At 45.7% G+C, this 24,663-nt stretch overlaps 1 protein-coding gene across 1 annotated transcript in view; it reads right to left on the minus strand.

Annotated features, from left to right (window-relative positions):
* The window catches only part of LOC115640431 (sodium- and chloride-dependent betaine transporter-like), a 45,358-nt gene that overhangs the window by 7,909 nt on the left and 12,786 nt on the right, over positions 1-24,663 (minus strand). The window contains 10 exon segments of the mRNA XM_030543170.1: positions 5,943-6,114; positions 7,479-7,578; positions 14,988-15,090; positions 17,310-17,447; positions 20,243-20,307; positions 20,310-20,348; positions 20,849-20,973; positions 22,025-22,128; positions 24,163-24,223; positions 24,225-24,292. Of these exon segments, the coding sequence (XP_030399030.1) occupies positions 5,943-6,114; positions 7,479-7,578; positions 14,988-15,090; positions 17,310-17,447; positions 20,243-20,307; positions 20,310-20,348; positions 20,849-20,973; positions 22,025-22,128; positions 24,163-24,223; positions 24,225-24,292 (975 nt within the window).

Below are 24,663 nucleotides of genomic sequence, written 5' to 3' on the forward strand. Positions count from 1 at the left end.
GTGGGATGAGACTATCTAAGAAAGAAGAATGGCTCCAACCAAATACGTGGAAGCTAGTTGAAGAGGGAAAGAATTAAAGAAGAGAAAGCAACAAGAACGAGACAGCAGTAAAAGAACTATTCTGCAACAAGAATATGTGGACAGAGACAAGGAAGGTAAAAGATTAGCCAGTAGAGATCTTAGAGAACGGATGGAAAATAAAGCAAGAGACACTGTGGAGGCACATAGGAGAGAGGATTCTAAAAATCTCTCTCTAATATCTAAACAATTGACATCACAATGCTCTAACCTTTGTAGAATTGTGTAGAAAAGCTCAAGATTGTACAATTTCAACCACAAAGGATGGACAGAGTGCCCATTGGATGGTACATTTCCAGGCTGTGCTAAACCAGCCAGAACCATTAACACATACTAAGAAATGTGAAGACATAGTGGTCTTATCTATATCATTACAAGTAATTGCCTCGGAGGAAGGAACTAAGGCTATGAACCAGCTGAAGAGAGTTAAAGCACCAGGGTAGGATAAAACAAATGCTGAAATGTTAAATGCTGAGTAGGAAATAATGGTGAATTACACGCACAGGCAGTTGGAGTGGTCTGGAGATGGGACACCCGTCCAAAGGTTGGAGAAGAGGTTTTATCTGCAAAATCCCTGAAAAGGTAGAACAGCTTATTTGTGATAACTAGAGAAGGGTGATACTCCTAGCTGTACCTGGGAAAGTTTTTTGTATTATCATTTTGAATGGGATGAAAACTGCTATTGATAAAGTATTCAGAGAAGAACAGGCTGGATTTCAATCTGGTAGGTCATGTTCGGAACAGATTTTCACCTTGAGAAGACTCAGTGAGAGAGGCTTAGAATACCAGAAGAATGTAGTTTTAAACATCCTTGATTTTACTGAAGTATTTGATAGCATGCACAGAGATGCCCTCTGGAACATCTTGAGACACTATGAAGTTCCAGCAACGACTGTTAATTTGATAAAAGCTTTGTATGATGAGATTGCATCAGGACCAAAAGTAGAGACACAGAATGGTTTAAGAGTGTTACTGGTGTAAGGCAAGGTTGCATATTTTCTCTACTTGGCTTCTGTATTGTCATAGATTTTTTGATGATAAGACTGATAGCTAATGGCGAGAACACTGGTATTGTTTAGGCAAGAAATAGGCTGCAAGACTTAGATTTTGCAGACAATATAATAAGACTGGATACCAACCGGGATGGAATGAAAGGACTCTTTATGAATCTAAAAGCAGAAGCAGCCAAATTGGGACTTTGTATCTGTATACTGAAGACCAAAATCATGGAGATAGGAGAGAATGCTATCAACACGGGCAGATGTGTGATTGATGGATAAGAGTACAAAAGAATTAATGACTTATTCTATTTTGGAAGTACAATATCTGCTAATGCCCATCTCACTAAAGATGTGAAGGTAAGAACTGGCAAAACTAGTGGATCATTTTCCCATGCGTCAAACATCTGGAAGAGTAAGACACATCTACACACAAAAATGAGATTGTATAGTTCTATTGTGCGCCCAGGAACATGGCAGATGGCAGAAGTACGCAAGAGGATGCTGAAAGCATTCCACAAGCATTGCTTAAAAAGAATTTAAGAAACTCACTAGAAAGATCATGTAACCAATGTGGAAGTGAGGAGTCAGTGATTCATAGATGCCAAGGGCAGAAGAGACTATTGTGATCATCTAATCTGACTTCCTGTATAACACAGGCCATAGAACTTATATTTTAGAAAAACATCCAATCTTGAATTAAAAATTGTCAATGATGGAGAATCCACCAGGACCTTTGTGATCAGACAAAGACAGCTACGGTGGTTTGGCCTTACCATCAGGTAACCCCGTGGCATAAGCGCAAGGTATGTCTTAAATTGAATTCTTCCTGGGGAAAAAGAAGGCACAGAGGACAATGAATGACTTATTGCAGGATGACTGAAAATGATGTTGCCATCATGGAGACTACAAACATCTTGCTCTGGACAGACGGCAGTGGGGAAAATGAGTTGCCTCATGCGTCACTAGGCTCAGGAGATTCCACAACTAAAAGCTAAGAACAGTTCCACTAGTATAAAAGTGCTTATACCAGTCTATCTTATTCCAGTGTGGGAAGGGGATTAAGGTATACCCACAAAAGGCAACTTTATACCAATATAACTGCATCCACATTAAGGGTTGTACCAGTATAACCATTCCAGTTAAAAACAACAACCCTAACTAAAATAGCAATACTGCCTACAAAATCAGTGTAGACTAGGCCCAGGTGTTAAGGACCTTTCCAACTGCATAAAGCTGGTCCAGCTGATAAAAGCACCTTTTCCCCTGTGCAGAGAGGGCCAGTAAGGCCAAGTCACTTGCCTAAGAGCACAGATGTAGTCAATACTAGAAGGCAGGTCTCCTGACTCCCAGTGCTGTTTCCAACCCAGAGGCTGCATTCCTTGACTTCCTCCCTTCCCCATTTGCTCAAGGCTTTTCTCCCCCTCTCCTCTGAATGGGGCTTTGCCTTGCAACTCATTAGGCACCTGAGGTGGGCACTAATCAGCACTCCACACAGCCTGTCACTTCTAATTAAGTTAGAGTTCCTAGCCAGGAAATAAGAGCCTCATGGGCACAGACTCACTTTCCCTGAGGTGGCGGAGCTGGAAAGGACATTGTGAGTCCAGTTTTTTCCCTGATGCAATAGTACTGCAGGGTTCTCCTCTCCACTCATCTCATGGAGCGAGATTTGAATAACTCCCCCCAGCTCCCTAGAGTTACATTCCACCCTCCCCAATTCATTTACGTTTCCATCAGCCTGAGCTGTCATTCAAACTGGGACAAATGGGGAGAGATTGTGCTTCCCCAGGTCTATACAAGGAAGTAACCCAGTGTGTGTGTGGGCCTTGGAATGGGGGTGGCCACCTGCATGGTCCCATTCCCCCCCTTCCCCGCCCTCACAGACATCTTAGAACCTTGCATAAGGCTCTCCACAGGTTTAGGATCCCTGTGGTGGAAGAAGAGGGGACTAGGCAGTGAAAAGGCAGCTTTGTATAGACTGGGAGCAAGTCATATGTCCTGCCCATACTGACCCTGGTGAGACTGCCTAGCCCAGGGCAGGGTTAGGTAATACACCTTGTGAAGAGTTATCTGGGGTAGCCCTGGCCAGGGGAGACACTGGTAAGAAGAAAGGGGAAGATAGAGGTAAAGAACCAGTGTCTGATCCAGGACTTGCATTTGGCACAATTCAGGAAGGTGCTTTATGCACCTTCACTCCCTCAGTCCTGGAGGCAGCTAATCTCCATTGGAAATTAAGCCCACAAGCCTGTGTCTCATAGACTTTAAGGTCAGAAGGGACCATTATGATCATCTAGTCTGACCCCATGCACAATGCAGGCCACAGAAACTAACCCATCCACTTCTAAAACAAACCCCTAACCTGAGTTACTGAAGTCCTCAAATTGTGGTTTGAAGACCTCGAGCTGCAAAGAATCCTCCTTCAAGTGACCCGTGCCCCATGCTGCAGGGGAAGGTGAAAAACCTCCAGGGCCTCTGCCAATCTGGCCTGGAGGAAAATTCCTTCCCGACTCCAAATATGGTGATCATTTAAACCCTGCGCATGTGGGCAAGACTCACCAGCCAGCACCCAGGAAAGAATTCTCTGTAGTAACTCAGATCCCATCCCGTCACAGACTACTGGGCATACTTACTTGCTGATAATCAAAGATCAATTGCCAAATTAATTGCCAAAATTAGGCTATCCCATCATACCATCCCTTCCATAAACTTATTAAGCTTAGTCTTAAAGCCAGATATGTCTTCTGCCCTCACTACTCCCCTTGGAAGGCTGTAACTTCACTCCTCTAATGGTTAGAAACCTTCATCTAATTTCAAGTCTAAACTTCCTAGTGTCCAGTTTTTATCCATTTGTTCTTGTGTCCACATTGGTACTAAGCTTAAATAATTCCTCTCTCCCCCTAATATTTATCCCTCTGATATATTTATAAAGAGCAATCATATCCCCTCTCAACCTTCTTTTGGTTAGGCTAAACAAGCCAAGCTCTTTGAGTCTCAGGGGGCCTTTCTGAGAGCCAGAGATTGACAGAGTATAGAGTTGCCTCAGTCAAACTCCCTTTTCCATCGACACTCTCTGCACCAGGGAGTGAGAGAGAGGTAGAGAGAGATGCTGGTATGAGAGTGCCACATTGGGGAAATCCTCCACTAGCTCGTTAAGTCAGCATTATGGTTGTCTTACATCATCATAGTCATGCATATCAGTTGCACATAGAACTGCAGATCTGGCCCGCTCCAGGAAGGCCAAGGTGCTTGTTGGTCCCCTGGGAGCTGAGCAAATTCGCGAGAACCTTCCCAGTGTAGCGACGGCCGCTGCAGGTCATTCTGCAGTAGGCAAATGCCAGGCCACCCAGACCGAATGATCAGGGGAGGACTTAGCCAAGGAGGTCCTCACTGAGATGTCCTCCTCTAAGCCCCATCCTGTGAGAGGCGATCCTGACCATTGACCATGGATTCATAACTCCTTATACAGGCATATCTTCCAATGAAGTCACTGGGAGTTTTGCCTGAGTAAGGGCTTCAGGATTTGGACTCCCATAAACTGGCAGCTACCAAATTAAGGTACCTTTGTTCCACAAAGCCTCAACACATCACCTTCAGCCACAGCTTAAAATGACCCTGCTGCTTCCCCATTTTCTCCAGCATCCAGTCCAAAACGTTCCTCTTTCTTTTTAAAACTCTCCATGGACTTGTTCCACTCAAATGCACAATTCCGGTTTCTCTCTGCACTCCTTCCAAATCCCTCCATTGATCTACACTGGCCTCTTCCCTACCCTTTCATGGTCTCAAATGATATTGCCGAGAGAGCCTTCTCTTACACAGCTCCTTCCATTCTCATCACATCACAACACTCAGCTAGAGAATAAAGGGCTGACAGGAAAAGGGATGCATTGGAAAGAACTGACAGATATGGTCACGTGCCTGTAGAGGAGAGGTAGATGACAGGAGACATTTCTACTTGGTCACACCATTGATTCACTATATTCTTTTGGAAGCACTTCCAAACAGTTTGGGCCAGATTCTCCATTTCCCTGCATCTCGGTCATCATTTTACACTACTGCAAATTGCTCCCATTCTAACTTATGCTGACTCTACACAGATGTAACCAACGAACATGGTGCCAGGCCTCACTGAACCAGGCCCTCCTCCATGGCTAGCTCTTTAAAGAAATGCTACTCATTGAATTGTTTGAATGACATTCACTATCATGAAAACTGCTGTACTGACAGTGCCACAGATCAAGGACAGCACGGACAGCATAAGGACTATCTTCATCCACTGTCCCAGTCATGTGTCTCAAATGTGATCCACAGTGTCCACCTCGGGGAGCAGGAAGGTACTTTATTCTCCACACCTCTATTCATCTGTGGCCTCTCTTCTAAGCCTCTCCAATAAGAGGTTCAATTATGGCCAGTTGCAGAGATGGTTTCATACTAGTAGAGTAGAACCTCAGAGTTACGGACATCAGAGTTATGAACTGACTGGTCAACTACACACCTCATTTGGAACGGGAAGTATGCAAACAGGCATCAGCAGAGACAAAAAAACCAAAACCCAAATACAGTGCAGTTCTGTGCTAAATGTAAACTACTAAAAAAAATAAAGGGAAAGCAGCATTCTTCTTCTGTATTAAGTGAACGTTAATTCTAATCTTTTGAAAGAACCATGCTTTGTTCAAAGTTACAAATGTTCTCAGAGTTATGAACAACCACCATTCCCAAGGGTTCATAACTCTGAGGTTCTGTTGCACTGGATGGAGACCATCTATTCATTTCACACAAGCCAATGGGAAGCACTCACACAGTGTTTAGTCACTGATGACCTGGGCTGGATTTGAATTTGGGACCTAGAAGTTCTAGGCCTTCTTTTACCTTCTTTAGTGATCCTCCGGTTTTCAGCAGAATGAAAATGATGTAGAGTGGAATGCAGATCATGGAAGAGAGAGCCATCAACCAGCCCAGAATGTAGCCCCAGGGAGAGTACACGTACCAGTTGTTGTATTTGAGGGGGGTGTACTTGATCAGTGAAAATAGGAAGGTCGCCCGAGGAATGAAGAACATAAAAGTCAGAATAGCAGGTGGGTACATGGTGAGTCAGAAACAGATGGTGAGAGACAGTTCCTGACAAGGGATGTATAAGCAGTAGAAGATTTGTGATCTCCTCACTTAGTTATATACTTGTTCCTAAGTGTTTGGGGGTTGGAAATATTGTGATGGGTATGTACACTGCTGTTACTTACCAGCCTTAACTGAGTTTTGAAACATTTTTTGATTTTGGAATTTTCCCTTCCCCCTGTGCTGTTTTCCATTCACCAACCCCCCCACTGCCCTGAACCTTTAGGATGTGAGTCTCAGTGCTCTTCTACCTCCTATCCCCCACCTTTCCAGCCCCTACCCAGATCCTTACCTCGCCTTGCCCTCTCCAACATGGATCCTTTAAACTTTCAGGAAATTCCCTCTCTCTCCAATGTATGTGTAGGAGGAAGGTCCTTATTTGTAAGCTCTCTGGAGCAGCCAATCAGGGGCTGCAGTTTGGGCACCTTTTCTGGTGATTCCTGACTTAGTCATGCCTCTGACAGGACTGACTTTTCAGCTCTGGGAACAGCCCTGGGGCAGTCAAGGCCCCCTCTGAAAATATTCATTGAAAGATGCTCTCTCAGCCTGCACCCAGCCCTATAGAGCACTCAAACCATTGCGCTCTCAGCAACTCATGCATGACCAAGCAGCAGCTCTGAAAACTCCCTGATTGTTTTCAACTCCCATTGGAGCCCTTAGGTGGCAGCTGCAAAAGCTATTTGTGCCTATCCAAGCTGTTGAAGATTTTGGTCATAGTGCCTGATCCTGATCCCATTGAGGTCAATGGCAAACAAATGTCATGACGGTCACGGGAGCAGGATTAGGCCCATACCATCTGCTGAAATCAATGGAAACAGAACTGGGCACGAGACAAAAATAGTTAATATCTTTCCTTAATTACAAACTGTTTTCTTCAAACATAGTCGGTGGGTGCATTTTCAAGGTGATTTGACTTTATGGAAAGCAAGGGGCAGAAACAAGATGTTTTTGAACTAGCAGGAGTCATAGAAATGTAGACAGAAGAGAACATTTCAGAACAAGGGTAATTCTTTAATGGGCTGAAATTCAAAAATGATTTGATCAATTCCCTTCAGGCTTTGCAGATACATTCTCCTTTGCCTGCAGAATAAATATGCCAATTTTCAGGCTAAATGAAATTTCCAGACCTAAGACAAGGCTTTACAATGGAAATTGATTCCAGTTTCAACTATGGAGAAGCTACTGCTCCTCCACAGCAATTCTATGAAACACTAGTGCCCCTCTCAAATTCTCTTCTTCACTCAGATTCTAGGATCCCTGTACAAACATGCCTCACCATAGTTTGTACCTACCAGGCAAACATCAGGGGTGACAACCTGCCAACACATCTTAAACAGCGGCCATTGCCGATAACCAATCATGTCCTCAATGTTGTTATAGAAACGGTCCGCACCTTGACCATCAGAGGAAGGGACAGAGAAAGAGAGAGGTAAAGGGGGCGGGGGGAGAATTTTTGTTCTTCAGAAATTACTCATGCCAAGTCCAGGTTTAGTTAGGCTTTACAAAAATGGAAGCTGTAATTCTATACAGCAGGGATGTATTTGATCCTCCAGGTGCTCAGAATTTCTGGAATTCAGGCCACTTATTTAGATGCCTAAATATAGAGAGAGGTGCAGGAGCGTTATTTGCTATGGGGCAAGAGGGGCAGTCATCCCTTGCTAGACCTTGGTTTTCACCCTCACCCATGCTCCATTATGTCTTCCTCTTTTTGCCCTCCCCTTCTCTCCCCCTCGCCTTGGGATGTGGTCATCAGGAAAGCACATTTTGCCTGCCTGAATTTTTCTGAAATGACCCCTATGGCTAGGTGTCTCACTTTAGGCACCCACTCTTAACAATTTGGGACTAAAAGAACTCCCTAACCTGGCTGACACCTCCCCCGCCCCCAGAATAAACCTGTGGGTATACATAGGCTTTGTAATGTGCTCCGTAGGTCAACAAGAGACAGTTCTGTTACATTAATTGTGTGGCTGTGGGTGGAGGGGCTCTCTGAAGAATATTCTGCCCTAGTAACCAGATGGATCCATCTGCAGCTTTCAGCTTAATTGTCCTAGCTGATATCTAGGGCTAATCCAATATTTTCCCTCAAAATGTTTAAGACAAATTGGGTTTTTGACAAAGCAAAATTTTCCATGAAGTGTCAATTTTCCATAGAAAACTTTGACCTTTTTTGTTTAAAATTTGAAAGCTTGGAAATCAAAACTTTTTGCTGAAATAAAAAAAAATTCAATTTGCAAATGCTGACATGGTGCTTAATGGGAGTTGAAGTGGAGGGTCATGCCCGCATTCTCTGTGGCTGGGTTCCTCAGCTGTATTACATCTTCCATGGTGCACCACATCCATGTGATTCCCATGATGCACTGCAGTGGCTCAGTAAACACGGGAGATTGGGGGCATATCAAGGGATATATAGTCTGGCCAGGGAGCCCACTGTCTACCCCTAGAGGACTTTGGACATAAGGCACCAGAAAACTTCCATGAGGCAGCATTTCTGAATTTCTGACTTTGGCTAGAAATATTCAGTGTGGTGGGTTTCTTTTTTCTTCTGAAAAGCTGAAATTTTCCATACTGGGGAAAAAGCGTTTTTTGGACCAGCTTTACTGATATCACTTTCCAGGTTCCAACAGGCCCATGGAATAGTCTGTGTGACATTGCACAATCTTTCCAAAGGAACATATTGTGATGTTAAATACAGCATGGGCAAATTCATCCCTGGTGTAAATCTGCTGAAGTCAATAGAGTATCATGAACATAACATAAGAACAGCCATACTGGGTCAGACCAAAGGTCCATCTAGCCCAGTACCCTGTCTTCTGACAGTGACCAATGCCATGTGACTCTGAGGGAATGAACAGAACAGGTAATCATCAAGTGGATCCATCCCATCACCCATTCCCAGCTTCTGGCAAACAGAGTCTAGGCCAGTGGTCCCTAACCTTTTTGTGGCCAGTAGCACATTCATGTTTTCAGAAGAGTGTGGCAGGCACCAACAATTTTTCAAGGCTTATTTTGTATTTGTACATTAAATAATATGAAAATCATCATATTTAATATTACATAATATATGAATCCATATGATAAAAAGGGTAATTTGCTCTTTTTTTATCTACCTGTAAGAAAAATTGAGTTTTTACAAAATAAATCTCATAACCAGTTTTCATGTTATTTATTTTTAAAAAGTAAAACATTGTTGAACTGCTGGTCCAAATATATTTTTTATTCTTACTTTAACATAGAATGAAGCCTGCAGCCCCGGAGTTCTCTGTCTCCGGCAGGCGCAGGGCCACAGTTTCTCTCCGGCTTAAGCCACAGCCTGACGCCTACCGGGGACCAAGAACAATGGTGCCCGCAGCCTGCGGCACCAGAGAAGCTGGAGAGAAGCCACAGTCCTGTGCCTGTCAGAGACAGAGAACACCGGTGCCCGCATCCTGCAGCCCCGGAGTTCTCTGTCCCCAGCAGGTGCGGGGCCCCAGCTTCTCTCCCCTGCTGGGCACTAGGCGGGCCCCGCGCCTGCTGGGGACAGAAAACATGGTGCCTGCAGCCCACAGCCTGCAGCCCCAGTGTTCTCTGTCCCTGACCGTGACTTCTCTCCGGCTTAAGCTGTGGCTTCTCTCCGGCTTAAGCCACGGCCCTGCGCCTGCCGGGGACCGAGAACATCGGTGTCCGCAGCCTGCAGCCTCGGAGTTCTCTGTCTCCAGCGGGGCAAGAGGCGGGCACATATAAATGCCCTAGCAGGTGCCACATTGGAGACCTCTGGTCTAGGGACACCATCCCTGCACATCCTGGCTAAAAGCCATTGATGGACCTATCCTCCATGAATTTATCTAGTTCTTTTTTGAACTCTGTTATAGTCTTGGCCTTCTCAACATCTGCTGGCAAAGAGTTCCACACACTGTGCATTGCGTGAAGAAAAACTTTCATCCTGGATTTCTCTACAGGATCAAGTGCAAGGGAAATCCTGGATGACTGGGGAAAGAGCTCTTTTTTAAAAGCAAATATACCAAACAATAGCAAGGAGAACACAGAAGACACCTCTGCACAGGAATCCATATTCTACTAATTATATTTAGTAGCAGTATCATTAATGTTTCCTTTTCCAAATGTGTTCCAGATAAACACCATTTTCTGTGGTTCCAGCACGCCCATTGCAAGCAGTGGATGATGTAGTGGAACACGGTGGGACCTGACATGAATGGATTCAGCGTGCCCTTGAACATGATCTACTTTTCACAAGCAAATGACAAAGTACTCAGGCTGAAGAAGTTATCAGTTCCACCCAGTCACCATTGCTTTCTAGCTAAGAAGAAGCTAGAGGCACAGCATGTGTTGCCCTTTCTCCCCACTACAGATTTGGAAGGATTATATGCATTACGGGAAGGAATGCCTTAAAGATTTCCCCAGAGCGATCTTTGCTGGAAGGAACAGACGTGTCTGCTTTTATCCTGCTCATCCTAAGAGTTGCCATACTGGAACAAAACAATAGTCCATGAATCCTAATATCTCCTCTGCAAGTGACCCTGTCATAAACAGATTGCTAAGGGTTAATGTCTCTTGTACCTGTAAAGGGTTACAAGCAGGGAACTGGACACCTAATCAGAAGACAAGATACTTTTAAATTTGGGTAGACGGAAGCTTTTGTGTGTGTTTTTTTGTCCGTTGTGTGGTGTTCTCTCAGAGGGTCTGACAGAGACCAGACATTACTACAGGCTCTCTAAGTTTCTTTTCAAATAGTAAGTAAAAACAGGTGGGTTAGGCTTTTTGATTGTTTTACTCTATTTGCAATTGTGGATCTGGCTGGTTAACTTTTATATGTGTAGTTGCTGGGAATATTTTGATCTGTATTGGTACTGGGGGGAAGTCTCTTTCTGGTGTCTGTAAGCTATAGGACCCTGTAATATTTACATCTTGAAGTTACAGAGATAATTCTTTACTTTTTCCTTTCTTTTATTAAAAGGTTTCTTTTTAGAGAACCTGATTGATTTTTTTTCTTGTCTCCTTTGTTTTATTCCAGTGGATTGGGATAACTCACCAGGACGGGTGGGGGAGACGGGAGTGGGAGAGAGAGAATCTCTCTCTGTTTTCCTTGAATCTGTTTGCCTCTTTGTGGAAGGTAAGGGAGATGCTTCTCTGTATGGTGATTTAGAGGTTGGATCAGTATCTCTCAGGATAGCCCAGAGAGGGAAATTCTGAGAGGGGGAAAGGTGGGGGGAATGGTTTATTTCTCCTTGTTTTAAGAACCCAAGGGATCTGGATTCTTGGGGTCCCCAGGGAAGGTTGGGGAGGTCAGAGTGCCCCAAAACACTATATTTTTGGGTGGTGGCAGTGCTATTAGATCTAAGTTGGTAATTAAGCTTAGAGGATTCAGGCGCTAGTATCTCATTTTCTGAACTCTAAGGTTCAGATCTGAGAAGGAATGCTATGACAGACCCATGTTGGATGTTTTAGAAGACATAAAAACCCCATTGACAGTTCCTCTAATTTTGCAAACCTATACCCAGAGAGGAAGTTTCTTTCTGAACCCAACTGGAGATCTGTTTATGCCCTGAAGCATCAGGATGTAGAGCCCTTATAATGATTTATCTAGCCTATAAGAACTGCAAATGCTATTAAAGTTCAAATGTGTCTAATCCATTTTTGAAGTTATTAAATTTTGGTTTTCTCAAGACTATCTAGCAATGGTGAGTTCCTCAGGTTAATTATACAGTGCATGAGGGAAAAAAAGATTTTCTTCAATCCATTTTACATTTGTTGCTCTCTGTCTCCCCTTGTTCTTGTATTATGAGAAAAGATTAAAAGGTGCAATTGGTCTACTCATACAGTAACTACCATCCTCAGTTTGATTGCCCTTCTTTCTCTAATTTGAGATGAACTCACCAAAGCCGAAAGCAGAATTCAACTATACAACCCATTCATAGGGTAGCATAATGGTCATTTGCAGCCCTATAGAACCTTGCATTTGAGGATCTCAAAGCACTTTACAGAAGTAGATATTATTGTCCCTATTCTACCGAGGAGTGAGCTGAGGCACAGAGAGGCTAAGTAACTTGTCCAAGATCTGCTCAGCTAAGCAATAAGAAAGCCCAGAATGGAAACCATGGCCCACATCCTTAGCTGGTGCACACTGGCATAGCTCCAGTTGAGGATCTGGCCCAAGTTCTTCAGACTCTCAGTTCTCTGAGCTATCCACTAAACAGCAGTGTTGTCTGTTTTATTCTCTTTTCTTAATGCAGCCTCAATCGCATCGTCAACTAGTTCCACACACTGAGCAGACATCTTCACTGACCTGACCATAGCGATACCTAGATCTCTTTTTTGAGAGGATGAAACAAATTCAGAAGCCATCAGAACATGTGTGTTGTGATGGGTTGGATCACAGAACCCCCCTGGGAGCTGCCACCCTATGTGCCACGACTACTTCTATTCTTGTTTTCCCTGCCAGCTCAGGACTCCAGCAACCTGTCTTGCTGAGCCAGACATTCATGTCTGCTCCAACACAGACCCAGGGTCTGAACAGGTACTTGTGATTTCCCTGCCGCCCACTCCCATAAAAGGATCTCCTCTCCTCTCTCCCTCTTACTAAAAAGGGAATGGATCTGGGGCCCAATCCCTGTGTGACTCTGTATCTCCACCAGGAAAAGGTCTGTTTGAGGGATGCATCCTAAAGGTGAAGCTCCCCAGGTGATCTTGTGGAAGAAAACCGAGGCTGTGTTTAAATTCTAGGAGGGAGGATTCCATTCATTTTATGGCAATGAGATTTCATTCCCCCTATTGCAGGTCTTCTCAAACACTGCCAGGGCATGGACGACATTTACAGACAGAGGGCCTCGAGCATCACGCCTTCCTGTTCACAATTGCACAGGCCACATCCCTTCCCAACTGTGATCATATAACATCCTGGTGACAACCTCACCGATTGCTCATGTAGAAAAGAATTACTAGCAATGAAGTCAGTGCACTCTTAGCTGTTTGTAATGGGACATAGCAGCTGGGAACAAAGAAGAAAGCCAGCCCTGTTGGGAGCCCCTATCCTGCTGAGTGTTAGCATGCATGCTTATTCATAGATATGTGAGGTGGGAAGGGACTTCAAGAGGTCATCAAGTTCAGCCCCTGCTCAGTGGCAGGACCAAGTGAACCTAGACCATCCCTAATAGGTGTTTATCTAACCTGTTTTTAACCTCCAGTGATAGGGATTCCACAACCTCCCTTGGAAGACTATTCCAGTGCTTAACTACTATTTATAGTTAGACAGTATTTACTCATATCTAACCCAAATCTCCCTTATTTTACATTAAGCCAATTATGTCTTGTCCGACCTTCAGTGGACCTGGAGAACAATTGATCCTCAACTTCTTTAGAACAGCCCTTAATATATTTGAAGACTTCTCATCCTTCCCCCATCTTCTGTTCTCAAGACTAAACATGCCCAGTTTTGTTCTGTTTTTTTTTAACATTTCCTCATAGGTCAGGACAGGACAATACATGTTGTGATTGTAATGGCTTTACTCTAATTTGCACTTGCTGGCTTCATTTCTAAGAGTGTTGAAATAGAGTCAGTAGAAAAAAATGGGGGAGTTAGTTAAAAAAAAGTGACTAATGCCAGTTAATGGATTTTCCCCTTCCTATGGGTTGGCAGCACTGATTCTCTGGCTTACACTGCAAAATATTACAGCAGTGGCACTGGCACTAACACAAACACTCATTCCAAGCTTCCCTATTGCCAGCAATTATGATGCCATCCACCACTAGGTAGCTTACTCCTGCCTGTCAGCAAGACATTGTTACAAGGATTTCAGATTTCCGGTGCACAGCTTTAGTCCTGTAAACAGACCAGGCTGCGTCAAACCCACTGATGGCATTTGCCAAAGGGGAAGCACTAATGTAATTTTTTCCCAGCTCTGAAAATCGAGTGTAGAATAAACTGATAAGTTTTCAGAGCTCTGGATTTGCAGGCTGATGCCCCAATAACATGCTGCAGGGAGCATTCTCCAAACAACAGCGTACACACCAGGATTAACTGCTCCAGAAGAGCACTCACATACAGTCCTCTCGCTGCATCAGAGCTGAGATTGAAACCATGAGGACTGTTTTAGATAACCAGAGCAGATACAAGATGAAGTGATGCCCTAAGGCAGTATTTTGGGTGGTCCTGCAATGAATCCATGCTCTGTTTTTTGCATTTGTATAAATCTCTCTCACACAGACACATGCACACACAGAGGGAGCAGGCACAAGAAATTTGTGCTTTTGGGGTCCAACCTTGCTCCTCTTGAAGTCATTGGGAGTCTTGCTATTGATTTCACTGGCCACTAGATCAGCCTTTAATTTCATTTGTAACTGTGGCCAGACACTATGCAAATGAGTTTTATTCACAGCATGTATGTATATGGAATTTTAGATTAAATAAATTGTCAGGATTAAATTAACAGAAAGATGGAGGGAGATCACATGACAGATCAGCCATAAAATGGCAGCCAGTGCCACTCCTATGTGGAGAATCCTCTTCTGCTCTAAATGAGCATAGTCTGTGTCAGCCAGAAAGGACTAGAGGTCCACTGGTAGAACAGCACAGTGCATGGGAGACAGAACCTCTGCCTGAATGAGCAGGAACACTGAATTCACTTCTGTTCCTGGGAAAATCCCTTTCAAAGCAGAGATAAGAATCATTCCCACACAGTGTATGGGGACTGAGGAATCCCGTGGGTGAACAGATTAAATCAGTAGCACAGGCACTCATGCTTTTCCCTGGGGCTGACATGGCTATTCCCATCTCTCCCATAGCAGCCTGGGTCCTTGTGTTCCACTTACCATATACCCAGCCAACACAGATGGCTTCAAAGATGGCCAGGAACAGTAGGCATGTACCACTGGCAGCATAATAATCAAACAGCTGGAAGATGTACATTCCACCCTGTGTCAAGCAGAGAAAGGGGAGACATGGAGGGCTCAGCAAAAGGGTATGTGCAAGAGAAAATGGCTCAGCTGGAATTTGGACAAATACAAAAACAAGGCTGAGGGAGGGGGGAACTGCACACAGAGCCAAGTGGCATAGGAGGAGGGATCTCTCTCTAGGCCTGTCCACACTAGGAAATTATACTAGGTACCAACTTGCACTAAAATGATTGTCAGGCATGGGGCCAGGATGATATTTGAAATCATGCTATGAAATGATTGTGAGGGTCCACAGCGACCAGGGATTTGGGTTTTTTTAAACGCTGCTATAGACCATTCTCCCTAGCAAGTTTCTAGCATTGTTTCTGAATGTGGTCCTTGGCTATGTTGAGCTTTGAGCATAAGCCGTAAAGTTTAGATCCAGGTGTGAACTACCCTGAAGTTCAGTATGTTTAGATGCTGGGTTTCTAGATCAAGCCCATCTCTACATGTTGCAAGGGTCCCAAGCATAGTTGGAAGCCCTAGGGGGGCAACGGTCTTTGACTCTCTGTTGTGCAATGACAGTACAATGGACTGAGCATTTGTTCTACTCTCAGGAGAGCTATTTGTACAATCTGACTCTCTCTTGTGTTCTCACAACTTGTCTTGATAAGACAATAGCACCTCCAAGAAAAGAAAAAAGTGGAGCAGATACATTGAAAAATTATTCAACCCCTTGAATGGCCCTGAGACAGAAGAAAAACTTTCCTATTAATCCCACCAAACACTCAGCCAGATTTGTGCAGTGTTTAGATTATCCCGCAGATGATGGGCAATGTATAAAAGCCCCAGGGATGTTAGATAGGTCCTGAAGTCCTAATGCAGTTTTCACCCAGTTCTTACTCAGGCAAAGCTCCTATTGCCTTCTGTGGGAATTCTCCCAAGTAAAATCTGAGCAAGGACCTCTGACTTTTCAGATGACTGCAGGAATGCCAACTAAGAGAGGTTAAGGGTTGTATCAGATAGCAAGATCCTGCTGTCTCCAGAGTGTGGGGAGCAGCTATCAATGACTTCTTTCCTCTAAATCAGTCATTCTCAATCAGGGGTACATGAACCTCTGGGATACTCCAAGGTTTTCCATGGGGTGCATCAACTCATCTCGATATTTGCCTAGTTTTACAACAGGCTACATAAAAAGCACTAGCGAAGTCAGTACAAATTAAAATTTCATACAGACAATTACTTGTTTATATTGTCCTATATACTACACACTGAAATGTAAGTACGATATTTATATTCTCATTAATTTATTTTATAATTACATGGTAAAAATAAGAACATAAGCCATTTTTTCAGTAACAGCATGCTGCGACACTTGTGTAATTTTATGTCTGATTTTGTAAGCAAGTTGTTTTTAAGTGAGGTGAAACTTGGGGGTACACAAGACAAATCAGACTCCTGAAAAGGGTACAGTAGACTGGAAAAGTTGAAAGCCACTGGTCTAACTTAGTCTAGGACCTGCTATCAACAGCCTTCATACCCCCAGTCCTGTTTTCCACAGATGACAGGCAGCCAACTGTGCCTTCCCTTGGAAGGCCTTCACCATGGCAAAGACTGGCTGCATTCACATCTCATGTGTAGCTCCTCTACTTTTGACCTGAGAGCCATCAAGACTGGAGTTTGGACAGAAAGTTCCTTTCAGGTGGCCCTTCCCTGGTGCTAGGTTCAGGAGTAGGCAACCTAGGGCACATGTGCCAAAGGCAGCACGAGAGCTGATTTTCAGTGGCACTCAAACTGCCTGGGTCCCGGCCACCGGTATGGGGGGCTCTGCATTTTAACTTAATTTTAAATGAAGCTTCTTAAACATTTTAAAAATCTTATTTACCTTACATACAACAATAGTTTAGCTGTATATTATAGAACAAGACCTTCTAAAAACATTAAATTGTATCACTGGCCTGCAAAACCTCAAGTTACAGTGAATAAATGTAGACTCAGCACACCACTGCTGAAAGGTTGCTGGCTCCTGTGCTAGGTTCTCTCTGAGGCATACCCCAGAGGAAGGCTCAGCTATACAGTATGACAACAACTCACCTGGCACTATATAAGAAAGAACTACTGGTTCTGATATGCAGCAGCTAATAAACTAAGCTAAAGAGAGAGAGAATAGCTAACAGTGTGAGATACAAACTTGCTGCAGATAATACTGCTCCAAATGAGTCTATATCCCTCTCCCCCACCATGTACTTCCCTTCTTACCTCAGTGACTAGCATCAGCCCAAGCAGGTAGCATATGACTGCAATGACCAGGGTCAGCAGCTCCCGGTGCCCTTTCCTCTGGAGAACTTTTGGGTACATGTCGACAATGGTCGTCACTAGGCTCTCAAAGCAGACGAACTGCAGAAGAATTCATGTCAAGAAACCAAAGACCTAATGTCTCTCTTTTCCTACCCATCCTCTTTCCCAATTCCATTCTTCCACTCAGTCCCTCTCCTCTTTTTCCTACACCTGAATCATGAACTGCCTGGAAACAGGGAGGTGTAGCTGCATCCGAGTCCCAAAGGAAGTGGCGTTACCACTAGTGCAACAACAAGAATTGAGCACGCTGGAGGAGTGACTGGAACCACATCTGGAACTGAGTGAGATTATCACAAGCCTTGCACCTAGAGTAGGGAGGATGTTCAGGTACAACAGAAATGACACAAGAAACATGGAGACAATAAGGGAATTGCATCTCATCCAAGGCTGGCTTTAGGCCAATTCCGCCAATTCCCCCGAAGCGGGTCCCGCCCCTAAGAGGGCCCCAACCCCAGTGAGAATCTCTTCCCTGGCTAGAGGCGCCTTTTTAATTTTTACTCACCTAGCAGCGCTCCCGGTCTTTGGCAGCACTTCAGCGGTGGGTCCTTCATTTGTTCTGGGTCTTCGCCGGCAGGTCCTTCAGTGCCGCCGAAGATCTGGAGCGAGTGAAGGACCTGCTGCCAAAGTGCCACCAAAGACTTGGAGCACTGCCCAGTGAGTACAAGCCCCATGTGTTTTTTTTACTTTTTTTTTTTTTCTTCCCTGCCGGGATCCCGTCAAAACTGTTCAAATTGGGCCCCGCACTTCCTAAAGCCGGCCCTGACCTCACCACAAAGGATTATCAAGAAATAAATTGTGTGTCACAAGGAACCACTGTGGTATAAAAGAAGTTACTGCCAGGAAGCAGCTACTCTGGAGCCAGGAAACAGTGAGGGTCACAAGTCACACTTGGAATCAAGAACACTCGTAGTACAGTCAGAGCTGCCACCAAACTACAGTTACATATGGGGCTTGTCACAATACAAAGGGAGTCCTAGTGAACTTAGAGGAGATTACTACACATTTTGTGTCAAAGTGCCTGGTTCATGAGGGATGACTACTAGCCCCTAAGGGCTGACTTGGTGGGAAGGACAAAGAAGTGTGGCTGCTGATTGTCACTGGATTGTCAGAGACTTATGCTGGAAAGTACAGGTGTTTCAGGTCACTGTTAAGGAGTAACACCTAACACCAGCTGGCTGCTGGGATGTACTGGCCAGCTCTAAGTATTATCATTCTGAAGTAGTAACATGGATGTGTGACAGGTGTTCCAGATGGCTGAGACACACATCACCGTTTCCCACCCAGAGCCAGCTCTAGCTTCTTTGCCACCTCAAGCAAAAAAAAAATTGGCTGCCCCCTTCCCCACCCTTTTTTGGCTTTTACACGTTTACACTTTGCAACTTTTTTTTGTTTTGTTTTTGATGGTTTAAAATTTAAAAAAAGATGAAAACAGAGAATTTGTAGTTAGTGAAATAAAACAATTTCCTACTAGTGTACTCATTTACTCACTAGGCCAGCCATGGAGTGAGCTGGGCTGTGTTTGCCTGGGCAGAGTTAGGGCTGCCCCTGTGTCGGAGGCCTTGGCATAGGCAGGAAGTCAGCACCGACCCCATGTGGTCCGTGCGGGTCAGATCAAGCCATGCTGCTGGCGGGCTATGCAGCCTGGCTGTCACTGCCGAGTAGCCCCAGAGGGGCCCGGAGCTGCGTGGGAGACACTGAACAGCTCTGCCTCCTGTCTGTCCTTCCCCTCGAGCACGCTCGGGGGCTTGGCGCTGCCCTCTGGACCTGGGCGTCACAGCCCTGTGCCAGTGCCAGCAGGAGCAAGCAGCAGGTGTGTGGGGGTGGGGGTGGGGGCTGCCTGGTCCCTCCAGCCACGGCACAATCACCTCCGCTCCCCCGGCACCAATCCCAGTCTGAAATGGCTGTAGCAGCCTCGCCCACAGTCCCATGTCTTACTATGCAGCGCGGGGAGGGGAGGAGGCTCTGAGAGCAGACCTGCGGCCAGGCTTCCACACTGGCCTAGGGCCCCCGTGGCTGGAGGGGCAGCCAACCCCGGGAAGCCTGGCTTGGGCCAGCCTCAGCAACACTCCAGAGTCCTGGGCGGTCACCCTGCAGCGTGGCTGGGAACAGAGCCAGCTGGCCGGGGGACATGGCCTGTAGCTCTCACGAGGAGCGAGCTGAGGCGGCTGCAGGGTTCAGCTGATGGGGCCCGGGTCAGAGCAGCCAGTGGCTGGTGACGGCATGGCAGCATGCCTGTGCCTCCCGCTCCCTGGGACCCCCACGAGCCGGCTGTGGGCTTGGCCTGAGCAGCGGCACGAGCTTGGCTCAGCCCGGACTGCCACTCCACTCCCCTCCCTGGGCAGGAGGTGATGCAGGGAGGAGGAGGAGGAGGTGGCAGTGGAGGTGGAGGTGGGGACAAGCCTAGGAGGAGCCCGCAGCTGGTGCTGGAGGAGCGGCTCCCCCACCGCCACGTTCTGCCGCCACCCCCTGTGCTCCGCGGGGCAGGGCTGCACTACTGGCTCCTGCCTGAGGGGGGCTGGCCGCTGCCCGTAGGAGAGCAGCAGGGACACACTCCCCCCCGAGCTGGCTCACCCTACCCCTCCGCACAGCCCCAGTGGCACCCAGTCAGAGAGCAACAGGGCGGTCAGGATCCAGTCCAGGACACTGCTTCAGGTCAGAGCTGGGGCCCCACTGTTATGATGCCCCTGGTAATTTGCCTCCCCAAGCACCTACTTGTTTTGCTGCTGCCTAGAGCTGCCCCTGTTCCCACCCACGAGTTATGATCTACATGAGGCTCTCAAACATGTGACAGACACCTTGGAGTTTGAGGGAAAGAGGAGCGTTATTTACTGTACCTGGCTGTCCAGTCCCAGGAAGATCAGCATAAGGAAGAATAGGCAGGACCAGACCTGAGACACACCGTTACAGCCTTTGGATATGCAGTGAATGGTAGGCCAGCACCTGCCAGTCAGAGAGCTGAGTAAGGATGAGGTTTCCCCAACACAACCCAGCAACACAGAGACCAGTTTGATGTACTGTTCAAAAAACTTAGCCTGCCAAGACCTCGCTTTCCCAGAATGTATTGTGCAATGGTCACTGACACAGGATAATAACTGCTGACATGAGCTGAGCAGCTGGTTTTGGAAAGAAGAATCAGGGATTTCAAAACAAGGGGGAATGCAGCTCTGCTTCTGGACAGTGGCACTAAGTACATCAGGATAGCAGAGAATCCTGATAGCAGGTTCTGGACGACAGGGCCTCTGAGTCAACAGAATAGGCAGAGGCTGTTCTGGGCAACTGGACTGGGAAGACAAGCAATTACAGAGGATGTAGGATTGGTTCAAGGTAGCAGCTCTGCTAACCTCATGGGCTGGCTTCATATTCAAAGGTGTCAGTTCCTAAAAAGTCCACCCATGCTTTAAGTTTTCTTTTTGGCCCTACCACATTTAGAAAGCACCTACCTGACTCACCCACTTCTGAAATGGGCACACCCTGTTCTTGTGCCATGAAGCCCAGCACAGAGAAGATAGCAAAGCCGGCCACAAAGCTGGTGGCACTATTCAGGAAACATAGCATGAAGCAGTCCCTGTTGGGGCAGAACCAAAGAGAGAGAGCGAGCGCGAACATTATTTTCCTCTGCAAATTTACCACTCTGGGCAATTGCTTTATGCTCAGCTTTCTGAATGGGACATGAATCCATGCACTTGCTTACACTAACACTAGCCTGAGACTCCTACAGAGGCCATCAGCCCAAAACAAAACTCGGCAGCCTACGGCCTTGAACCCGGCACCACAAGAACTATACGATTATATTTGGCAATAAAAATGACTAGGGGCTGCAGCCATATATTGTAAGCAGGATGCCTCAGTGAAGGCACTAGGGACTTGGCACAACAAGGGGCAACAGGAATCATCATATGAGGGTAGAGCAATAGAACAAATATTGAGAGAAAAAGGATCTTAAATCACAAGGGACCTGATCCAAAGCACTCTGAAACCAATCGAAAGACTCCCATTGACTTGAATGGGCTGGGGATCAGGCCTGAGAGGAAAAGAGAACTAGAAGCAATAAGCACTGGATGAAAAAGAACCTGTCATGCCAGACAAACCTTTCTGTTGTCCGTTCGGATTGAATTAAAACACACGCAGGGCGCACTAAAGGGGCTGGGATTTTAATAAGGCATTTGATGCCATGGGGCAGATTCTCCTCTTCTTTAGATCACTGTGAATCTGGCTAATTCCCCTGAGATCAGACCTAGGTAACTGAACTGAATTTGGCCACATGCATTACTAAATCTTATTTCCATATCAGGTAACATTTACAATACCCACATCAACTCAACAGTGGCACTTCCAGGAGTCCCATGCCCCCTCTCCCTGTCCAGGTGGCAGAGTGCCACCAGCAGAGCCACTAAGGGCATTTCTTGTAGCCCCTGGGTTTTCCGGGGTAGTCTCCTACCCAGTCGCTGAGCCCTGCTTAGCTTGTAAGAGCTGCCAAGAGCATAGGATAAAATGACATGGGCCCCACGTGTGATTTCGAAGCAGTGAGTGCCACAGCTCCAACTACATTCTGCTCACCTGCCCACACGGCCCTCAGCCGGATGTGAGAAAGAGAGAGAGGCCCAGGCTGCTCCTACCTGTAACAGTTGTTATTGTACTTGTTGTAGCTGCCCAAAGCTGTCAGGCACCCCTGGCAGATAGCATAAGAGAAGAAGATCTGAGTGCCTGCATCCATCCACACCTAGAACAGAAAAGGACAGTGATTTCCAGCCATGGCTAAGGAAATAAATGGTAAAGTCCTGTCAGGGTACACACACTTTGGGGCGGCAGCTTGTCAGTCATGGAGAAATCCACATCAGGCAGAGAAGGGAAGAATCCATACAGGGTGTGACATGTCTTTGGATTGATTGTCCCAACTTGGGGGACTGGAGTGAAGATTCCACCATGAAAAAGGAGGGTGCATGGGGATCTGGCATGGTATAAAGACTGTACCAGCACAGGTTGGAGATCACGTAGCCACTTGGTAGTGAAAAAACTATGAGTATCTCACAAAGCCATCCAAAACAAGTGCCAATAAAACCTCTATATGACACCACGCAGCCTCATATTCCCTACACATGAGGATGGAGGAAGATCAGGACAACGGGAACAGCCAGGAGATGTTGGGTTCATAGTATCTCATCATCACCGTGGTTTTCATTAACTCATCCCGGCACCCATTGAGAGCAGCAGAGTTTGTTGTTTATTTCAGCCTTCAGCCACTGGCTCCTCCTCCACTGTGGTGGATAGTGATGCTAGAATGCTAGTATACAGAGCCACAAGAGATGGGCTGCAGTGCTCTAAATCTTCCACACAGCCAGGGAAGGATATTAGTAGCAAGTTAACAGCCAGGAAGGAACACCTTGTCCACTATCCTTGCTGTCCCCTAAATGGTGCCCAGCAGGCTTCCAAGTGGCTGCAAATTGGCAGGCCTTCAAATACATGCAGCCAGCCACTGCTGTTTGGATTAACTGAGATCCCTCATGGATCCAGACCTACAGATTCACCCAGATTCACCCCTGCTTCTCTTCTCCCCCACCCCCCACATTATAATCAAGGTCCAAACTTCTCCACAGCAAACTGGACTCAAATTCCGCAGCAAGATGTCTGGCTCCTGCATTTCTCCCACGTGGCAGACCAGAAATTCCATATCAACTTCATTTAGATTAGAAAATGGAGGTTTTTAATGAATGAACACAAATAAAACACTCAGCCCGTGTTGTTTATTTTCATATTAAAATTCCATTTAACTTAAGCTGTCTCCATGTTTTCAACATATCACCAATTTTTGTGTTGACAAAACGTAACTGTATCTGAAAGTCATTGAGGGAAGCTGGAGGTGTTAGCAGCTGGGTAGGGAGCAGTTGGGCCTTTCGCCATCCAGGAAGATGTGGGAGACAGTTTGAGATTGTGGGAAAAGCACATTAGCTGATTGCTTCTGCTACAATAATCAGCAGTGAAATAATTAACATTTAAATACTCTTCGTTAGGTCTCAGAATTAACACCCTATTGGGATGCATGGAACAATAGTTTGGAGATCTGCAAACTCAGGGAACTAACACTGAATGCAAGTTACACAGTGCAAAGCTTTTACCCCTCATACAGATAAGGGCTAGAAACAATGTTTTTTAAATTAAAGCTAAGATTTTGGAGTACAATTCTGTAAGAAGGTGCTGCTTTTACAGCAAATTCCAGAAATGCCAAATCTCAGAATAAAGGGGCTCCTGTTTATAAAAACTGGCCATTTGTAGCTCCAATAGTTACTTACACACCTACTACAGTTTGTCTTATACTAGGAAACTCGTCTCCCTGAGGAAGATCCAGCCTCTTCCAAGAAAAGCTCAAGCTGGGCCAGAGAGCATGAAGAGAGAGGCTTTTTCTCCTTTTGTTCATCATCATTTCACTTAAGGCTCAACAAAACCATCTATCATACACTGAATATTTAATAGATGCTTCTGCATTTGCCAAGCCCCTAAATGGCAATGACCTAACACATCCATATGTTTAAAATACACTGACAAAAAAGGCTATATTTGTGCTGGGCTGAGATTCCCCCATCAACCCTTTTAAAGAGGCCTCAGTATTTTGTCGGTCTCTTAGGGGAGGGAAGTCCAACCTGATTTAGATAACAGTCAATTAAGGCCTGATCCTGCAAGGTGCTGAACCTCTGCTTTTCCGGTCACCACTTTGTTGGAGTCTCTCCACTCCTCACAGTATCAGGCTGTATTCACTCACTTGTGGGTCTGCAAGCCTGGAAATGTCTGGCTTCAGGTAGAACGTGATCCCCTCAGCAGCAGAGGGTGACCCCTCTAATCAGCAAGACAAAAAGCATCAAGCAGGGAAATGTGGCAGTGAAGTAAACAACCTGGAAGCAGAGAGAAGGATAAAAAGGAAATGTTGTCACCCTATAGATTATACATCCAAAGCAAATCCTCTATTATTAACAACTGAGTCTTTAAATCCCCAAAGCCTCTGCTTTCACTGAATTCTAATTAAAGGTCACAAAAATATTTCTGTTCATGACCAACATTTCCAAAAGTGAGCAGTGAATTTGAGGGAGGCAAGGTAGCAATTTGAGACACCCGGCAGAGGCCTGATTTTCAAAGAGTGATTGCTCAACACACTGAAAAATTCAGCCTCTTTAAGGCATCTCAACTTGAATCTGAGAGCTCCAAAAATCTTGATGTATTTTTGAAAGCCTTGACCACAGTTTTTGTAAAGCTCTCCTGTCCTCTC

Source organism: Gopherus evgoodei, chromosome 1, assembly GCF_007399415.2.
Source record: "Gopherus evgoodei ecotype Sinaloan lineage chromosome 1, rGopEvg1_v1.p, whole genome shotgun sequence".
Taxonomy (NCBI): Eukaryota; Metazoa; Chordata; order Testudines; family Testudinidae; genus Gopherus; species Gopherus evgoodei.